The sequence below is a fragment of the Cyclopterus lumpus genome, chromosome 4, assembly GCF_009769545.1.
Source record: "Cyclopterus lumpus isolate fCycLum1 chromosome 4, fCycLum1.pri, whole genome shotgun sequence".
Classification (NCBI taxonomy): Eukaryota; Metazoa; Chordata; class Actinopteri; order Perciformes; family Cyclopteridae; genus Cyclopterus; species Cyclopterus lumpus.
Window position 1 is genome coordinate 7,254,120 of NC_046969.1, and position 16,929 is coordinate 7,271,048.

General features: G+C 41.1%; 3 protein-coding genes across 3 annotated transcripts; 2 read left to right on the forward strand and 1 right to left on the reverse strand.

Moving 5' to 3' along the window:
• Nucleotides 1-244: 244 nt before the first annotated feature.
• LOC117729155 (dual specificity protein phosphatase 22-B-like) lies at nucleotides 245-7,654 on the reverse strand. Its single transcript, XM_034529936.1, has 7 exons — nucleotides 7,535-7,654; nucleotides 7,373-7,406; nucleotides 5,562-5,644; nucleotides 3,246-3,295; nucleotides 2,774-2,848; nucleotides 2,037-2,208; nucleotides 245-775 (listed from the first exon to the last, which is right to left on the reverse strand). The coding sequence occupies exons 1-7, from the start codon at nucleotides 7,583-7,585 to the stop codon at nucleotides 629-631; spliced, it is 612 nt and encodes a 203-aa protein (XP_034385827.1). The 5' UTR covers nucleotides 7,586-7,654; the 3' UTR covers nucleotides 245-628.
• Nucleotides 7,655-10,062: 2,408 nt separating this feature from the next.
• bphl (biphenyl hydrolase like) lies at nucleotides 10,063-13,774 on the forward strand. Its single transcript, XM_034529935.1, has 7 exons — nucleotides 10,063-10,318; nucleotides 11,702-11,805; nucleotides 11,907-12,073; nucleotides 12,691-12,844; nucleotides 12,952-13,083; nucleotides 13,390-13,513; nucleotides 13,633-13,774. Exons 1-7 carry the CDS (start codon nucleotides 10,194-10,196, stop codon nucleotides 13,724-13,726), a joined length of 900 nt encoding a protein of 299 aa, XP_034385826.1. The 5' UTR covers nucleotides 10,063-10,193; the 3' UTR covers nucleotides 13,727-13,774.
• A 963-nt stretch (nucleotides 13,775-14,737) lies between these two features.
• On the forward strand, nucleotides 14,738-16,715 carry psmg4 (proteasome (prosome, macropain) assembly chaperone 4). The gene is made up of 3 exons (XM_034530873.1): nucleotides 14,738-15,022; nucleotides 15,609-15,684; nucleotides 16,332-16,715. Exons 1-3 carry the CDS (start codon nucleotides 14,846-14,848, stop codon nucleotides 16,451-16,453), a joined length of 375 nt encoding a protein of 124 aa, XP_034386764.1. The 5' UTR covers nucleotides 14,738-14,845; the 3' UTR covers nucleotides 16,454-16,715.
• The last annotated feature ends 214 nt before the right edge of the window (nucleotides 16,716-16,929 follow it).

Consider the following 16,929-nt stretch of genomic DNA (forward strand, 5'->3'; position numbering starts at 1 on the left):
ATTCACATGTGTATAATATGGAGCAGAAATGTAGTTGTGAATCATTAACTCCACAAACTCTTGATTTTAAAATGAGGCTTTTACTTGCGATCCATCTTCTAATGGCATAATTGAGAAGTCTTATTTAGACCACACACTTTTTTACAATACAAACAAAACACAACATGGATTATGGAATAAAACTGATTAGTAAATACACATTGCTTCTGGTACTGTTTCACTGGAAGATACAGTATGACTGGCACACTGAGCAATGGACTCATATTTCAAGTAAGATACAGCATAACATAACTAACGCTGCTCAATGCGTGTTAACACTCTGGACTGTATATGTACACATTTCCTTGGTTTCATGCTTGACTGCCCTTGCATGTTGTTTTGACAGTTAGAGGCAAGGACACGACATGACGAGGGGGACTGAGATGATGACATAAAAAAATCACATGACTCCTTTCTGCAAACATGATATTCACGTTCATCATATTGATACAGAGCGCTGAGCTATTCTCTGCAGGATCGACGATGAAGGCAAACTGGTCTCTGGTCTTAGTGGGTCTAGTGGTCCCAGCAGAAGTACGTCACTCCCTCAGCCGCTTGAGTTCAGGAAAGACTCTCAGAAGACGTTTCTTCAGGTGCCCCCTGCACCCAGCGCAGGAGGGATGCTGGGAGTTATGGTATTGCTGCTGCTGCTAGATTTCAGAGCCAAAAGGTTTTCCGTCTCCTCATCATCGTTGAACGTGTTCTTCCCGTACCGGTCCTTCCACCAGGCTCGATACTGGAGGGGGAGCGCAGAGTTAGTGTACCAGGGAGTCAGATGAATACATGACAGAGCTGAGACGGGTTGGAGGGGGGGGGGACAGAATGGGAGGCTAGTTCAAGTTGGACTTTAGCCCTAGTTGTTTTGGAAACACCCCCAGGTTGCTGTTGGTATGGGAAAGTGTGTGTATTTGGAGTTAGAATGCCAGTGGCGTGCTTGTCAGATATAGTCTCTTGTCAGTTTTCCGAAAGGGGAGGTCTGCGCCCGACCATTTAGTGTAACCTTCCCAAAACCAACAAGCAGATGAGCATCTGAGTTTACACAGCGATTGACTAGTTTTCTATAACAGAGTGTAACACAAATCAATGACTCTGGAGGTATATTCTCCGAAAGTGTGTGCCCTTATTTGAATGACCGTCGCGTCTCGTCCCGCTCCCTTCTTGGAGTGTGAACACTCACAACTGCCAAATGCCCAAAAAGGACACATTTATTGTCCACTAGGGGCAGCAGACACGCCTTCAAGAGCAACTTTACGATCTTGTTTCCGGGGACCGATGTAGAAGTGTACGACAGGGCGTGTCAGTACACAGTGACATCACTGTCGGGTGTGGTTGCAGGTGCAAATATAGTGTACACGTCTGACCACAACCAACTGGGTTTCATTGGAAGTGTGCGGCATTACACCTTCCAGAAGGGAGGCAGGCCGAAGCGCCGCTGGTAGCCAAACGGTTGCAGCGCGTATCACATAGTTTGATTCTGACCGCGGAGCTTTGTTGCATGTTACACCCCTCTCGCTCCCCCTGCTTCCTGCCTGCGCCTTCCCTTCAATAACTGTCAAAAAGGCCAAATCTTTTTTTTTTTTTTTTTTTTTTAAAAAGAAAAAGTGGAAGAGGCTTGAAACTCAACCAGAGAGGACATTGAAAACAATGCTCGTCAGCCGGTGTCGAGTTGCTCTTTTAGCAGCTCTTCTGGTGGAAATGCAACAAAATAATACCTGTTTAAAGAGCACCAAACAAACCATTGGCCAAGAGCATTCTTCATGTCATTGTTTTATTAAAAAAAAAAAAACGACTGTCAACAATGTCGTCCAACACGGCATGGATGCACAATTTCAATTCCGCGTAGGAATGGCGGACTCTGCCATTAACAACTCAAACTAATATACACAGAGGTATTTGGAGAAATACCTTCAATGGCTAAAGCTGAAAAAAATAAGAATGATCAAAATGGGTGTTTGAGGTTATGAAATGTTAACGATGATGAGGTCAGCGTCACTCACTTCGGTCAGTCCTGTGTTTTCAAACTCCTCCAGCTGCCGGAGGAAGCCCAGGTTGGGCCCCGCACACGGCCTCACCGCCCTCACCGCCGCCAGAGACTCCACCCAGCCGCGGCCCGTGGCCGTCATGATGTAAGCCACCACCAGAGTCACACTGCGGGACACGCCGGCCACACTGAGAGCACACAGCTTCACAGCATGACGCTGGTTGTTTTTAAGCCGATTCTCTTCTTTTGTGTACAAAGAAGTGAAACCCATTTATTTTTTTTCCTCCCAAAGATTTGGTTAAATGCTTGATTTTGTCTTGATCGATATGAGAAAAGATGAAAGGTGACGACATTTACAATGAAAGCTTTAACCAGCATGTGTTGTGGTTCAAAATGAAAATAGGGTTAATGCAATATGAAGACCTGCGGTTGATAGTCATCTTGAGGCAAATAATCATCATTCTAACCAAAATGTCCTGAATCTGAATATGTGTGCTTCTTCCTTTCAACGTCCTCACATGCAAATGAAACCGGTTTTGTATCATTAACGAAATGTGAAGTACAAAATGACCATAATTTAAAGAGAGTAGGCCTACTATGCAGTAAGTAATTAAGTACAATTAAAACAACAAGACATAAAAGGAACATATTGTTTTCACTTATAAGACTGAAATTCCCTTCAAGTGTTGTTTGATGATTCAAATTATTGTTTCCGCATGTTTTTTCAAGTACATTAATACACAAATATCTCACCAGTGGACAAGGCAGCCCTCTCCTTTCAGTCGGGACTCGTGGATGAACATGATGCTGTCTCTGAAGTACTGAATCCTTGTAGAAATATGGAGGTAGGTAATGAAATTAAGATTGAATCAAATCCCTGAGAACTATTTCATCCATTAATTAATTGACTGCAATATTGACTGCAAGAACCTCCAACCGTAAGACATTGTATGACTTATTGATAGTGCTCAATCATTAATGGTTGTATGTGTGATTATTTTCAAAGTGATGTCTTAAATAAGAACACGTTCATATAGGTATACTTTCATATATATAAACAAATCATCAAAAAGTTAATTTTATACCAACACTTAAATACAAATTAAAATTAGATTCTTATTAGACCTGCAACAAATCATCCGATGGAAGATGCATCAAATCCAATATTGTACAACTTTCAAACAGTGAACCTCATATTGCTGTATTGTATATCATGTATACTCACAGGTTTTGCCTAGATTGATCAGCAGCTGATATACACAGGTACGTCATGTCCTGGAGGGTGAAGGGGGGAGAGGTTTAGACTCAAACAACACAATACAGTCTATTTTCTGCTTTGACCCTGATGTGGTAGGTCAAGACATACGTGTGTGTGTGTGTGTGTGTGTGTGTATGTGTGTGTGTGGTTTTTTTTGTACAGTGCACCTGGCAGCTGATGGTACATGCAGAAACTACCTCGTCCCGTTATGACTGCACCGCTGCAAAAACCCCTGAGCCCTCTGGGACACACCGAGCTCTGGATGTGCTCTAGACAGGTTAGCTCGCACACACACACACCAAACACACACACACACGCACACCAAACACACACACACGCACACACGCACACCAAACACAGTCTAACGCAGTAATCATTCACACACACGGATGCTTAAACAACTTACGAACGTGCACATATTGAAGGAGCATGTAATCGTATTGCCGAAACTGTAATTGTTGACAACAACAAAAAAGTCAAGTTATGCAAACAGGTGCTGAAAAGTCCACTCGTATCTTTGCACCATCATCCAACCCGGGCAGGAGAAGAAGAAAAAAAAAGCACGAGTGCACTCTCAAACAATGTGCATGCAAATTGTGGATGAGTGCAGAAATGTAAAAAAAAAAAAAGAAAAGAAGAAGTTCAATAAAACTGACCACGTCCGTTTAGAGCCACATACTGTACAGTAAAGTGCACGCTCGACCTCTGAGAGTTGGCGGTTGCAAATTCTACCTTCCTCTCTCACAAACCAGCACGCCGTCTTCCAAGAAATCAATCAGTCAGCAGTTTAACTGTTGGGTATGCAAACACACCGTCCCATCTGGCCATTTGGGCCGCACCGGTGGAACAGACCTGAGTCATCGTGTGAATGCGACAACAATCCAACAATTCGAGATCATAGATTTGTGCAGCAGCTGTGATTTTAAAGAGCGGCTGAACGAAGGGCAGCACAGTTCAATCGAGCCAGGCATCACTTCAGGCCCAAAGCCGGTGGTTGACCAGTTTGGGTAGTGATACTGTAACACAAGTTGCTGTTTCTCTTCAGCGTTCAATGAAACATATATACGAGCATGGAGAAAGTGTACAGACGTCTCTGAGCCCTTCTCATGCTCGCTTTCAACAAGAAAAGATGAAAGTTGTGAAAGCGGACACTGAAGATCAAGATTTTCAAAAAGGATTCAGAGAGAGGAAAAGTGCATTCAAAGAAAAACATCACACTCAAATTCAAATGGCTCGTCAGCTATTATTCTGAAAGAATATGGTCTCTAAAGTCAAGTTCATTTCTACAGGCACAGATTTAGTAATTGAGATACTTTGTACATGTTACCATGTGGAAATAAGTGAGAGGAACTTTCTACGTTCACCCTGCAAGGTTCTCACAGTAGATCACCTTTTTCTCTCTCCCTCACACTCACGTGCACACAAGAAAAACACAATGTATCTCCCGTTCTTACACAAATCGCCACGTCTAAATGCAGCTGTGAAAAGCCAGAACCCTTTTTTTTTTTTTTTTTTAAATGTATGGACTTTAAGCTGCTGAACTAAAAGCACCTTGTGTTAAAAATGACTCCCAGTTTGATAGATCGCTGGTTTGATGGCTTGATGGCAGACTGCTGCTTATTTTGTGAAACCTGGTGAATTCCAGGTCATCTGACAGACACAAGACAAAAGGACTTTCCATGCAAAATTGAAGAAAAAAAAGAACATCTGCCTTACACACTAATTGAAGGTCTATTTTAGAGGCTTTGACTTTACTTTGAACCCCTTATTTTCTTCTTCTTATTTCTCCTTTCAAAACACAGCCACGATCTGAGGATTATTGAAGATGATACTTTGGATGATAACATGGGCACAGTGAAGATTAGAGCTGAAACTATTTGTTCATTGATCAATTAGTCAATCAATATCTGCGATCAGAGAGATTAGATCAATTGTTTAAGTCATGTTTCAAGCATAACATGCTGGAAATCAGCTGGTTCCTGCTTCTCAAATAAGTGAAGTCAGCTCAGGTTTTGGGGAACTTTGATTGAGTTTTTTCACTATTCTTGCATCGGTTAATTGGAAATATCAATAGACAAATGAATCGATAATTAAAGAAAATGTTGGCTGCCACCCTAATGAATATATTAATTAAGAAAAAGACAGGTGTGCTGCCAACATTTCACACAAGTAGCAGGAGCAGTGAGGGGGAAAACCCGCCCCACTGAGTTCCGGGGAGGTTTTGTATGTTATGGTTGGATTAATGTTAGGGTCACAGGGTCTAACAAGACACAGAGCGCTCACCTCCAGGATGGGTGCAGCTGTGTCATGGATGGACAGGATGTGGGTGATGTTGCGCTGCGCCAACAGCTCTCTGTCTCGTGCATCTGCGGACGGCAAAGAAAATCAATCATCTCAATTATTCCTCCCGTCCAATCAAAAGTCACCCCTCGTAAAGCCCAACCTAAATTAAGCATTTCTACCCAACAACCACCCCCTCCTCCTCCTCCTCCCCCCCTGTCTCCCAAACAAATGTGGCCTTAAAAGTGTTGCTCTAGTTTTGAACTGAAAGAAAAACCGGAAAACCAATGTTTCTAAAACAGTCCAACAGCTTGGCCCAGAAGCAAGAAACAGTAATTGTTCTAATCAAATTTTGTTCTTTAAAAGGAAGCCAAATGTTTTCTACCTTGGACAGATGTGTCTTGAGCACGTTTTTCTCATGCTCATGTTTGCAGGATGCCGACGCCACTTATACAAGACCAAGAGGAGTTTTAACTGAACCCTCCCGCCAGCCAAATTAATTTCACACATCATGAGAGTTTGTATAAACTGTAAGACAAAACGCAAACTGATGCAACATCGGAGAATAGATACATATGAGTATACATGCTTAAGATAGTTGCATAAGAAACACAATCTGATTGTGTAACTTACACTGTAAGCCAGTGACTTGAAGGTCATGTAATGAGACAAGTCCACAAGTGTGTACGCTTGGTCATGAGATAGCCTGAATATGTTTATGGGGTGTCACGATGCCAACAACTGTCTCTCTGCTGAGCACAGACCAGTGACACTACCCAAAACAGCCACAACACAATCACTACATGTTTATACGACATTTTATTGACCATCATGCCATAGAAATTTATATTTTCTGTCGAATTAGAAGAAACTACAAAAAGAAGATATCAGCAAAAGCAAGAGAGCAACAACAACAAGGTAACGTTGGCTGGTAAGATAGCTAAAGCTAAAAATACATGTATTGATATTTCCCTATAGCTGATATCTGTAAATTTCCATTTAGGTAAACTAACATGTTGGTCATTCAATGTCATTACAGATGATGAGACAGTAGCTAAATCCAGCAATTATAGAATAAAAACTCTAAACTTAAGTTATCTTAACCAGACTTAAGATAACTTTATGTCACACAATTACATCTTTGAAACGGCTGGTTTAATATATTTTATCAGTTAAAATGTATTAAATTAAATGTTAAAATATGCCGCTCTGAATGGATAAAAGTAGATCAAAGGCCTGCATAACATGAAAGGTGTCAGATTTCCTTCTCATCAGCGGTTATCTCAACATGTCATCTTTACAGAAAGTGATCCATATTTTTTCCGTGCAGTCACCATTAAACGTGTGCGTGGATATTTTGTTGTTTTAGAGCAACCTATTGATGCATTTGCTGCTGTATGGCAAGGTGGAATACAGTCCACAATAGGGACACCCCCACACCGCGGGGCCTCCCCTCCCACACCAACCCCCATGCACTCAGCAGCCCTCAAAAAGAATTTATTTCCTCCAGCGGCTGTTACACATCAACCCCCGCAAGCACACACACACACACACACACACACACACACACACACACACACACACACACACACACACACACAGATACACACACACAGTGTAATCTTTTTCTTCTCTTTTTTACACCAAAATACACTACTTAAATCATTCTGCTCTACACTGTGACCTCTCCACTCTATAGAAACTGAGTTCAGCGTAGCATCTCACCACATGCCCCACCGTATGAGGAACTGAAACACACTCTACAACATAATCCTGAAAATATATTAATTCTTCACTCAAACGACAAATCTTACCTTTGATATTTCCGAGATACAGATCAGGCAGCACCTAAAGACAGTTATACATTGAGTCAAAGGAAGGAAGAAGAGGCTGTGAAAGTACAAGCATGTGCAAGTATGTCAATGAAGGATTGGATGTGTTGTTAATCTTTTTCGTGTGGAGATTTGATACTGTACCTTATTTATTCCATTACCCATGTCAGCCAATAGGTTGTGAGACAATCCCATCAAGTTTAGGAAACAATTTTCTCTTAACCAGGTTTTGTAAGTTGTGTGTCACCTATTGTGCTCCAAGTATTTACCTCCTCTAGTGAAGCCCTTTCACGAGCTGTCAACCCCCCCCCCCCCCCCCCCCCCCCGATGACACAGGGTGTCATAGAGCCTTTGACGGGTCCACAGCTCATGCTCCCAGTGCTTCCTGATGGAGAATGTGCTGCTTGGGATTACGTAATGTGACCTTAGCAGTGCTGCTTGGATATTTATATTTAGACCAGGAGTTGGGTCATGGGACTGTGGACAGGCACATACCGGCCAGACAAAGATGATCGAGGGCCAGAGAAGAACACATCCAACAGTGGATCAGGCCGGCTATCACTATCTGCTGAGGAGCTACCGTAAAAGGAGCACTTCTGAATGAGGCTCAAAATACATGCCTCAAGCAATAAATCTCATTTTAGATAACGCTCTTGAGGTATATGTGACATGCCAGTTGTCTTAGAACTACAAATGTGCCTGTTTAGCCTAAATGCTTTTTAATGGGGTCCTATGAACACAAAACTACTGTATTATGAATATTCTTTTTCATAAAGTTTTCCTATATTTTTCACTTTGTCTGTGCTCTTCTTGCTGGTTGGAATTGAGTGGGAAGAGATACACATTGTTGCGCACCAATCAGGATTCAGCAATATTTCTATATCAAAATGCAATGACAGTTGAAGGGATGTTTGCTTACGGGGCCAAACTGAGTTTATTTTTTGTTACTACACTAATGATTATTAATAAACAATGCTCTTTCCAAACTTTAACTTAGATTTTTGCATATCTAGCAGTAAACGTATTATTTCACAGAGATACACTTGTTGAAGTGAACTTGCTACATCATTGACACACAGGTATATTTATTCCTGGACCAAATTGTAAGTGTAAATTGTAAATGTTGTAGATCAAATCAAATAAGCTCACAAATAAGTGAACACTTTGACTTTGACTGGTGTCTCCAGTGGAAACGGTCAGCAGAAGAACCAAATGTCGTGGCAAATCGACCTGATATTTGTTTTGTATTTTGCACCAAAAGAAAAATGTCAACCAGCTGGTGGTGCTAAAAGAAAACCAAGTCAGTTTATGATTCATCCTCTGGGGACCAAGAATGTCTGAACCAAATTGAATTGAAATCCATCCAAATAGTTTCTGATTTATTTTCAATCCGGACCAAAGAGGTGGACTGACCAGCCGCCATGCTAACATTGATGCTAGCTATTTGTAAAAATCAGGGGAAAGCAACAAATCCCCACATTTAATGTTATCAGCTTGATACTTCAGGACTTTTTCTAAATTCCTGCGAATTGCTTATAAGCTTGTTTTTGTCTTCGAAGCCAGAAATCCCCCATTTATTTGAATTGTGTTGACTCTCAGTGGACATCCACTCGAATCTACTTCAGTCACTTAATTTCCAGTAAATTCTACTTCATCTTCAACACATCGCTCTGCGGCGATCGAGGTATTTTTAGCCCGGCTGTGTCGTCTCTGTGTCGTGTTCCTGTGTGCGGTTCAGTGTGTGGCACGGCTCAGACACACACTGACAGGCAAAGGAGAGTGGAGGCGTTTACCAAAAAACGCCTGCCTGCCTCAGAGAATTAGGTCTCAACAGCTCATCTATAGCTAGCAGCGGGTCAAACCCATTCATACAGACACATCAAACATTATCTTTGTTTTTAAAGAAAACAGCTCCCTGTGTGTGTGTGTGTGTGTGTGTGTGTGTGTGTTGCATACACACTAAAGGATGTGATATGTTGATGCTCATAGCAGTCTCTTAAAAAGAAGAAGCTTCGGCGTTACCTTAGAAGTTACTTTCAACATTCCTGCCAAGTTTGATGCCGATTATATTCTTGATTTGAGTTCCCTGACTTTTCAAGTTTTCACTTATCCAGTGAGTTTCTCAACATCTACGCAGATGTTGACACATTCGTGGTTCTCAGAGGATAACCCCTTCTGACTTGGATCCTCTGAGGTCCACAGGTGTGTGTTTAGTGATATGTCTGAGCAGATTGCCATGAAATGAACTTTATTAATAATGTGGTCAATTTTACCGGTAGGCTACGGCAGCTTAATGTGTAAAAGAGAAAGAGAAAAGAGTCAAAATAATCCAAAAAACGTATCAATCAAAACTTTGTTTTATGACCTATCTGTAAACATAATGACATTCCCACTAGTGCCTTTTCTCTGGTGCTGATCAACAAGCATGACAACACGCTAACCTTCATGACTTTCACTAATCGTTGCATAATCTATTGTAAACATGACTTTGAACTATATGTTTCACGAGTCTGCTTTCGAAAATGATGCATTACACTTTCGTTCAAAGAAAATAAATGACTTTAAATGACTGCCATTGACTGTCTCTACTGACATTGTCAAGGATTATCAGGAAATGATGATCTGAAAAAGAATGTGTTGCTGAAATATCTCTCAGTGTGTCGAATATAATAAGACGCATGTGAATGTTTGTCTTTCGGTTCGTTTTCCGTACTTTTCGTTATCATTGTGCCAAACCGACTGCCACTTCCGGTATTCCCTGAAAACCCCTTGCAGGGCTTCAGACAAAAAAGAGACTTTCTTTATGAGTTTAATATTTAACCACCTAAAGGAGAACGTCGGAGGAATGGCGTTGTTTTTACTGCGAGGACGTTTCTTTCAATGCAGAACCGGCTTCCAGAGAGTCACGAGCGCGACGCAGCCGTACTGGTAACTGTTTTCATTTAGCTTTTTTTGAATGTTCATATGCACGTTCAAGCCTGAACTTTAACCACATCGCGCTGCAGTGGAAACAAAACCGGAAATGCCTGCACTGCTGTTTTGTGGACGTGTTCGTCCTTCTAGCAGAGTATCTCTGGAGGGTTGTTTGATTGAACGCCACTAGGTGGCGCAGTGTGTCCAGGCAGTGCGCCAGAAACCGTGTGCACGAAATAGTATTGCGGAAATTGTTGGAGTCTATACACGCAGTACACATTCCGCTGTGGGGTCCATTGTTCATCGATGTGATCTCATCTGTCTTTATAGTGCTAGTAGTATTATTATATGGTATATTTGTTTAACAAGCCTGCCATGTTAGAGTGTATGTTCTCAAAATGGAAGAAAAAAAAATCCTTTCATGAAAAAAAATTTAATTATTAAATAGTCAAGTGAAGAAGACCATTGAAACAACTGAAACCAAATGCCAACACCCTCCTCTCTAATTGGGTACATATCCAAAAACACTGCTTTGTTCTTGTATTAAAAATGTGATGATTGATCATAGTCTTAAATGAGGAGATGCATATCCCCTCCAAAAGAAAGACAAAATACATTTTCTATGATCTAGAATAAAATCATGCCTGTCATATACGTATATCTTATAAATGGCTCTTTTCTTCAATGTTAATATTGCTGTAAAAATATTGATTAAAAGTAAATTTGACCAAATAACAACCCTGTCGATCAGAACTCTGCGTCAAATTTGTGGAAGATGTCCCGCCAAAACCCGACAGGATCTCTCATCCATCAGGACATTTGGACACAATATTATTAATATTGGCCACAAGACTCCTTCTCGGTTTTCCCGTGCGACTTTTCCCTCATTCGGTGAGACTTTATCAAACAAAAGTCGTGAACTTCACCGCAGCGTTGCAGTTTTCTTAAAGTATCCTTGCTGGCATGTTCCGGTCAGTGGTCCTCCCTCACAGCATGAGTCATGTTTATCGGCGAGTCCCAATGACCCCGGAGGTGCACACTGAGAAACAAGGAGGCGACGTAGCTGTAACGATGCACAGCCGACTACGGAGAACAACAACACGCCCATGTTGTCAAGATTCAGTCAAAATTACAAGAATGTTTAAAGCTGTCATTGATGGATGTTGAGCGTGAATCGCAGCCACTGATCAAACCTTTCTGAACTCGGATGAAACACAAGAACAACACAGGGTTGACATGCTATGATGGCTGTAGATTTTCTTTTTTGTGGTCATATTTGTTTTTGCTGTGACTGTCGGAAACAAAAGCGAGCGTTTTCCAGCAGACGGAGCTTGTTCAGGACTCGTATCCATCACGGGGATCGTTACTGCCACGGCCTGCTTGTCTGTTCCCCTGCAGCTCTTCGGTGGCCTCGGGCAGGCGGCGTGTTAATGGAGTGAATCTGTACTACGAGCAGACAGGCAGAGGGAAACACGCTGTGCTGTTGCTTCCTGGTGCTCTGGGTAAAAACAACCACACACCTCTTCTCAGAGCTTCTGGCACGATTTCTATCGCACATACAGTATAGCTCTTCTTTTTGTTGTTGTTGTCTCTTCTACCACAGGGTGCTCTCGGACTGATTTTGGACCTCAGCTGAAGTCTCTGAATAAGGAGCGTTATACTGTCGTTGGTTGGGATCCCCGTGGTTACGGACAATCCCGCCCCCCGGCCAGAGACTTCCCCCCTGACTTCTTTGAGAGGGATGCAAAGGACGCGGTGGATCTGATGAAGGTCTTGTCAGTCTGTTGATCAGCCATGGGTGATCATTATTACCAGTTTACTAAGAGACACAGGGGTGTGTGAATGTGAGAGCATGGGTTGATGAAGTGTATGCCCAGTTGTCGCTGCAATAGATGTCTGGCATTCAGAATAAAAGTTTGAAAGGAAGTTCTAAATTGTCACACCAGCTAAATGAAAGCGTAGTATGAAAAACGGTTTCAATGAACACACTATAATGTCCTTCTTGATGCACTTAATAGTAAGTCAAAGCATGTTTCTGTAGCAAGATTACTCTTTACATGTTAAAGCACAAATGATAGCCTAAAATACCTCCTCTGCTCTGTACACTGAGTGGCTGCCATAAACAGGAAGCTCTCCCACTCTGTTCCTGACACTGATGATAATCCAAATGGCTAAAACAAGCACACCGTTTATTAATCCATGCTATCAGGTTTGCACACACATTTTGTATTACCGTATATATACTATAATTCAGTGTCTAGCGAATATGTGCTTACATCCCCTAATTGTGTGATGAGAAGAATCAACGCAAATTCCAGTCTGTATGTCCCTTGTTTAGTGCATTTGTTGCACATGAGGCAATATCGTATCTCTCATTTTATTGACAGGCATTAGGCTTCGGCAAGTTCTCTCTGCTGGGGTGGAGTGACGGAGGAATCACCGCCATGATTGCAGCAGCGAGGCACCCCCACGTGATTAGCAAGCTGGTCGTATGGGGAGCCAATGCCTTTGTTTCCCAGCAGGACCTCACGCTTTACAATGGTAATCTGCCAGTGTAGTCTCAAACTGGGTCAACTGTGCCGAGTGTGCTCCTTCATAACTGTGTGTGTGTGATGCGTGTCCTCGTGCGTGCTCGGGTCTCTGCGTAGCGGTCCGAGACGTCTCCAAGTGGAGTGCGAAGATGAGGAAGCCCATGGAGGAGTTGTATGGAGCAGAAGCCTTCGCTGAAACCTGGGAGGCCTGGGGGGACGGGATCGCTCAGTTTGCAAAAAGACCAGAAGGTACTGACTCTGTGTTGTTTACGATTCATTACACAAGTGAAGTCACAACTGGAAACCATCAGAAACGATCAAGTCCAGGGATCGAATTCTTTGTGGTCATAATGCAATTATAGAGGAAGCTGTTATTGATGATGTGTAATCACGGTGAGTTTGCAGTTGTGGGTGTGTAGTAGGAAACACACAGGTTGTGGAATTTAGGATGGAGGATATTTATTTTATACACAAGGAACCTATGGAGAATATATACAATACATTTCAGATGAAAAGATAAAAGCCAAACTGTTAACCTAAATGTCCTCTGGTCAGGGAGTATCTGCCTGGAGCTTCTGCCTCTAATCAGCTGTCCAACCTTCATCATCCATGGAGAGAAGGACCCCATGGTGCCCAGCTTCCACCCACAGTGCCTCCTCAAACACATCAAGGGATCAAGGTGAGAACACACACACACACACACACACACACACACACACGTTTAAATCTCAACAATATGACAATTACCTCAAATTTAGGACAAAGTGTGTATATCCTCTTTTTGCTGTCCCAAATTAGATTGCACCTGATGCCGGAGGGTAAACACAACATCCACCTGAGGTACGCTGATGAATTCAACAAACTGGTGGAAGACTTTCTGGAAGACAATTAATAAATTGGGTGGGGCGACTGTGGGTCAGTGGTTAGCATGCCCGTCTTTCAAGCAGGGGGTTTGCGGTTCAATCCCCGCCCTAGTCGATGTGTCCATTGAGCAAGACACTTAACCCTGCATTGTTCCCTGTAGCTGTGTCTACAGTGTATAAATGTAACATGATTGTAAGTCACTTTGGATAAAAGCGTCAGCTAAATGACATGTAATGTAAATGAATCATTCAGTTCATTAACTGATCCTGTGGTGGAGAATAACTGGGGTGACTGCAAATAATAATATTAAAAGACTGTCTAAATTCTACTTGACATCAATTGTTATGTGTTACTTTAAGAGTCAAAGTTGATTTTTTTTCAAGTAAATTAGTTGTTTCTCTTATTGTGTAACTTCATTATATTTGTTGTAATTGTGGCTAATATAATGTTAGAAAACAAAGATTAATGCAAATCTAAACTATACAGCTGTATCAATCGATGTCGCCTCGCAAAACTGAAGTGTAGATCTTGTACCATCAGTTCCATTTTCTGTGACTTTATACTCTACATTTATTTGATTTAAGTTACTGATTACTTTGCAGATTCAGAATATTAATACAACATATAAATCAACTAATGATGTAGGCCATATATTTATCGATTAAGCTACCCAGCAGTATATAAAGTAGTTGAAATGTGTTCCACATTTACCAAATGCAACTTTAAATAAATATAATCCAATAATATGATATATACTATTCTGAAATGGGCCATTGTGCTTAACGAGTACTTTCACTTTTGGTACATGTTAATGTTAATACTTTTGTACTTTTACTTAAGTAACATTTTAAATGTAGGCCTACGACTTTAAAAGTATTTCTACAAAGTGTTAAATGTTCTGGGTGCTTTTTCCACTAGTTTGGTGGTTTTATGGTCAACATCAGTTGCAGGCCTTACAATGGATGCACATGTTCACGTCTGCGGATTGGCGATCGATTGCTTTGGGCTGCCATTTTTCTTTCACCAGGAAGTAGCTGATTGTTTCTGTTAGACGCTGCTAGCACGAGCTCAAGCGGTTGCTCGTCGCAGGCTTCTCTGTGTACGTCCGTTGTCGCAGTTTGCTGAAGTTACACACGCACAAAAAAAAATGAACAGCACACAAAACGGAGAGGCTTTTGAAGCCATTACGGTGCACAATTTCTCGGAGAGGATTTTGGAGCAGGTCGTAAACTTCCACGTGATGAAGTTCAGCGGAGGGTTCTTCCTGTGGGTCGGCTCGAGTCCGGTTCTGACCAACCTGGCGGTCTCGATGAGCAGCAGACATGTGAGTACACAAGTACTGTATTTAAGTACACATTTGAAGTGGTATTTACTTCAGTATTTAATGTTCCTGCTACTTCATACTTCTGCACTAACTACATCTCAGAGGTAAAGGTTTTAACCATAGACTGTTTACAAATTAGGATTTTTGCACACAAAACAGGATGTAATGTCAACATTAGTCGATTAACCAGTTAATCTATAATTAAAGTAATCAATAGGTGTACAGTAGTTTTATACAGTAAAACGAGGTTAGAAAATAAAATATTTTAATGAGATTCATTTAAATGGGCACAAACAAAACTATATATACACTGCATTTATTAGGGTTTAACGATATTACAATATGCAGCTTGAGATGATCTTTAGTATTCATATTGTAGTACTTATCCCTTTACAGTACTGTATATCTCCAAAGCTTGTGGGCAGTATTGTAACAAGAAGTAGCACTGACGTTTTCTAGTGTTTTTTTTATCAGTGTAATGGAGTACTTTATTGTGTCAGTTATTATTAACTTGTCAGATTATCCAAAAATAGACAATAATGTGAGAGAGCTAATGATTTATCTCATCTTTCTCTTTTGTCTGCAGGATTCGATGCCTATATCTACACTAGTCATGGGGGACCCATCCAATACCGCTCCAAATTCCATGGCACAGAGATTAGGTAAGGATGCATGGATTTATGTGTTTTTATTATTGCTGATAATGTCAAACGTTATTAATAAGCTGAAGTGCTTTTTTTTGGAATGTATCTCACTAAGGCCATATGGTAAAATGTATATAATTGATTTGATATGTACTATCAAGAACTTATTTCACCAGTCAATATGGAACAGACTGTAAACTCAGAGTTTACGAGGTTCACCTGAATGCCACGTGATGTCCCTGTCGATGCCCTCATGCGTCACCATACCAAGAAATGGAGACACACAATCGTTTTGTTTCACATACAATGACACACGTTTGACACAAATATAGGCGATAATAATTTTCACTTTGATAAAGATGCCAACCGAGTGTGTCAAGTCCTCTTCACAAGTTGATCTTCAAACCCCCCGAAATGTAATTACATGTGATAAACACACAAATTTCTTGTGGCACGCTTTGTACAATGTTTGTAATTGTAACAGAGGCAATGCATTAAAAATGCTAACACGCCGACAAGGTCGATTTAACCTTAAAATACTTCCTCTTGGAACTCCACAACCTCCAAGACTGATGACTTCAGTGCAATTGTGCACAATAGCAAACCTTTTAGTGTGTAATCCAAACTAAAAGTGAAATAATGGTCTGTGTGTTTCTGTTTTACAGCAAAGAAGACCAAAAAGCAAGTATTTGTGAGTTACAGTCTTCCAATGACGGCGTCCAACCTCAGTCTTCTGGTGGAGAGCCGGATCAAAAAGGAGGTGGAGCTTCACCCTGAACACTTTTGATTGTTTATTGAACTTTTGTGTCGAACTGAGGACATGTAGGAAGAGGGGCAACTTAAAGTAGCAGGTGCTTCTCCTTCTTCTACTTGGACTTACATACTCCAGCGGATACTGTAATGCTACTTCAACACAATAACCACACACTGTCACATCAAGTGTTCTTTTATTGACATAATAAATTAAGTGGTTTATTATCAAAACATGTAGGCCTATGGCTTTTTGTACAAATGCGTCGTATTAAAAAAATAACACTTAGAAAACGTCATTAGTGGTTGATCTTTGTTTCTTTTTCTTCGAGTGTATAACTGTTGAAAACATACACACTAGTAAATCGTACAGGGTGGCCAAAATACGTGCTGTGTACTTAATGTGAATATGGGCTATATAGATGAAAAATGGTTGATCTATTCAATGATCTTATATCCTATAAAAGTAAGGTTGATGGTTCATACATTATGAATGAAAGGTACAGGTATACA

Excerpts from the sequence above, each read along its gene's own strand:
- LOC117729155 (XM_034529936.1), bottom strand. The coding sequence starts at position 7,585 with ATGGGATTGTCTCACAACCTATTGGCTGACATGGGTAATGGAATAAAT. Across the intron at positions 3,296-5,561 it reads CAGCTGCACCCATCCTGGAG|GACATGACGTACCTGTGTAT; the intron begins GTGAGCGCTCTG and ends TTCACCCTCCAG. Across the intron at positions 776-2,036 it reads AAAACACAGGACTGACCGAA|TATCGAGCCTGGTGGAAGGA; the intron begins GTGAGTGACGCT and ends CTCCCCCTCCAG.
- psmg4 (XM_034530873.1), top strand. The coding sequence starts at position 14,846 with ATGAACAGCACACAAAACGGAGAGGCTTTTGAAGCCATTACGGTGCAC. Across the intron at positions 15,023-15,608 it reads TCTCGATGAGCAGCAGACAT|GATTCGATGCCTATATCTAC; the intron begins GTGAGTACACAA and ends TTTTGTCTGCAG. Across the intron at positions 15,685-16,331 it reads TTCCATGGCACAGAGATTAG|CAAAGAAGACCAAAAAGCAA; the intron begins GTAAGGATGCAT and ends TCTGTTTTACAG.
- bphl (XM_034529935.1), top strand. The coding sequence starts at position 10,194 with ATGAGTTTAATATTTAACCACCTAAAGGAGAACGTCGGAGGAATGGCG. Across the intron at positions 11,806-11,906 it reads GTTGCTTCCTGGTGCTCTGG|GGTGCTCTCGGACTGATTTT; the intron begins GTAAAAACAACC and ends CTTCTACCACAG. Across the intron at positions 12,845-12,951 it reads GGACCTCACGCTTTACAATG|CGGTCCGAGACGTCTCCAAG; the intron begins GTAATCTGCCAG and ends GTCTCTGCGTAG.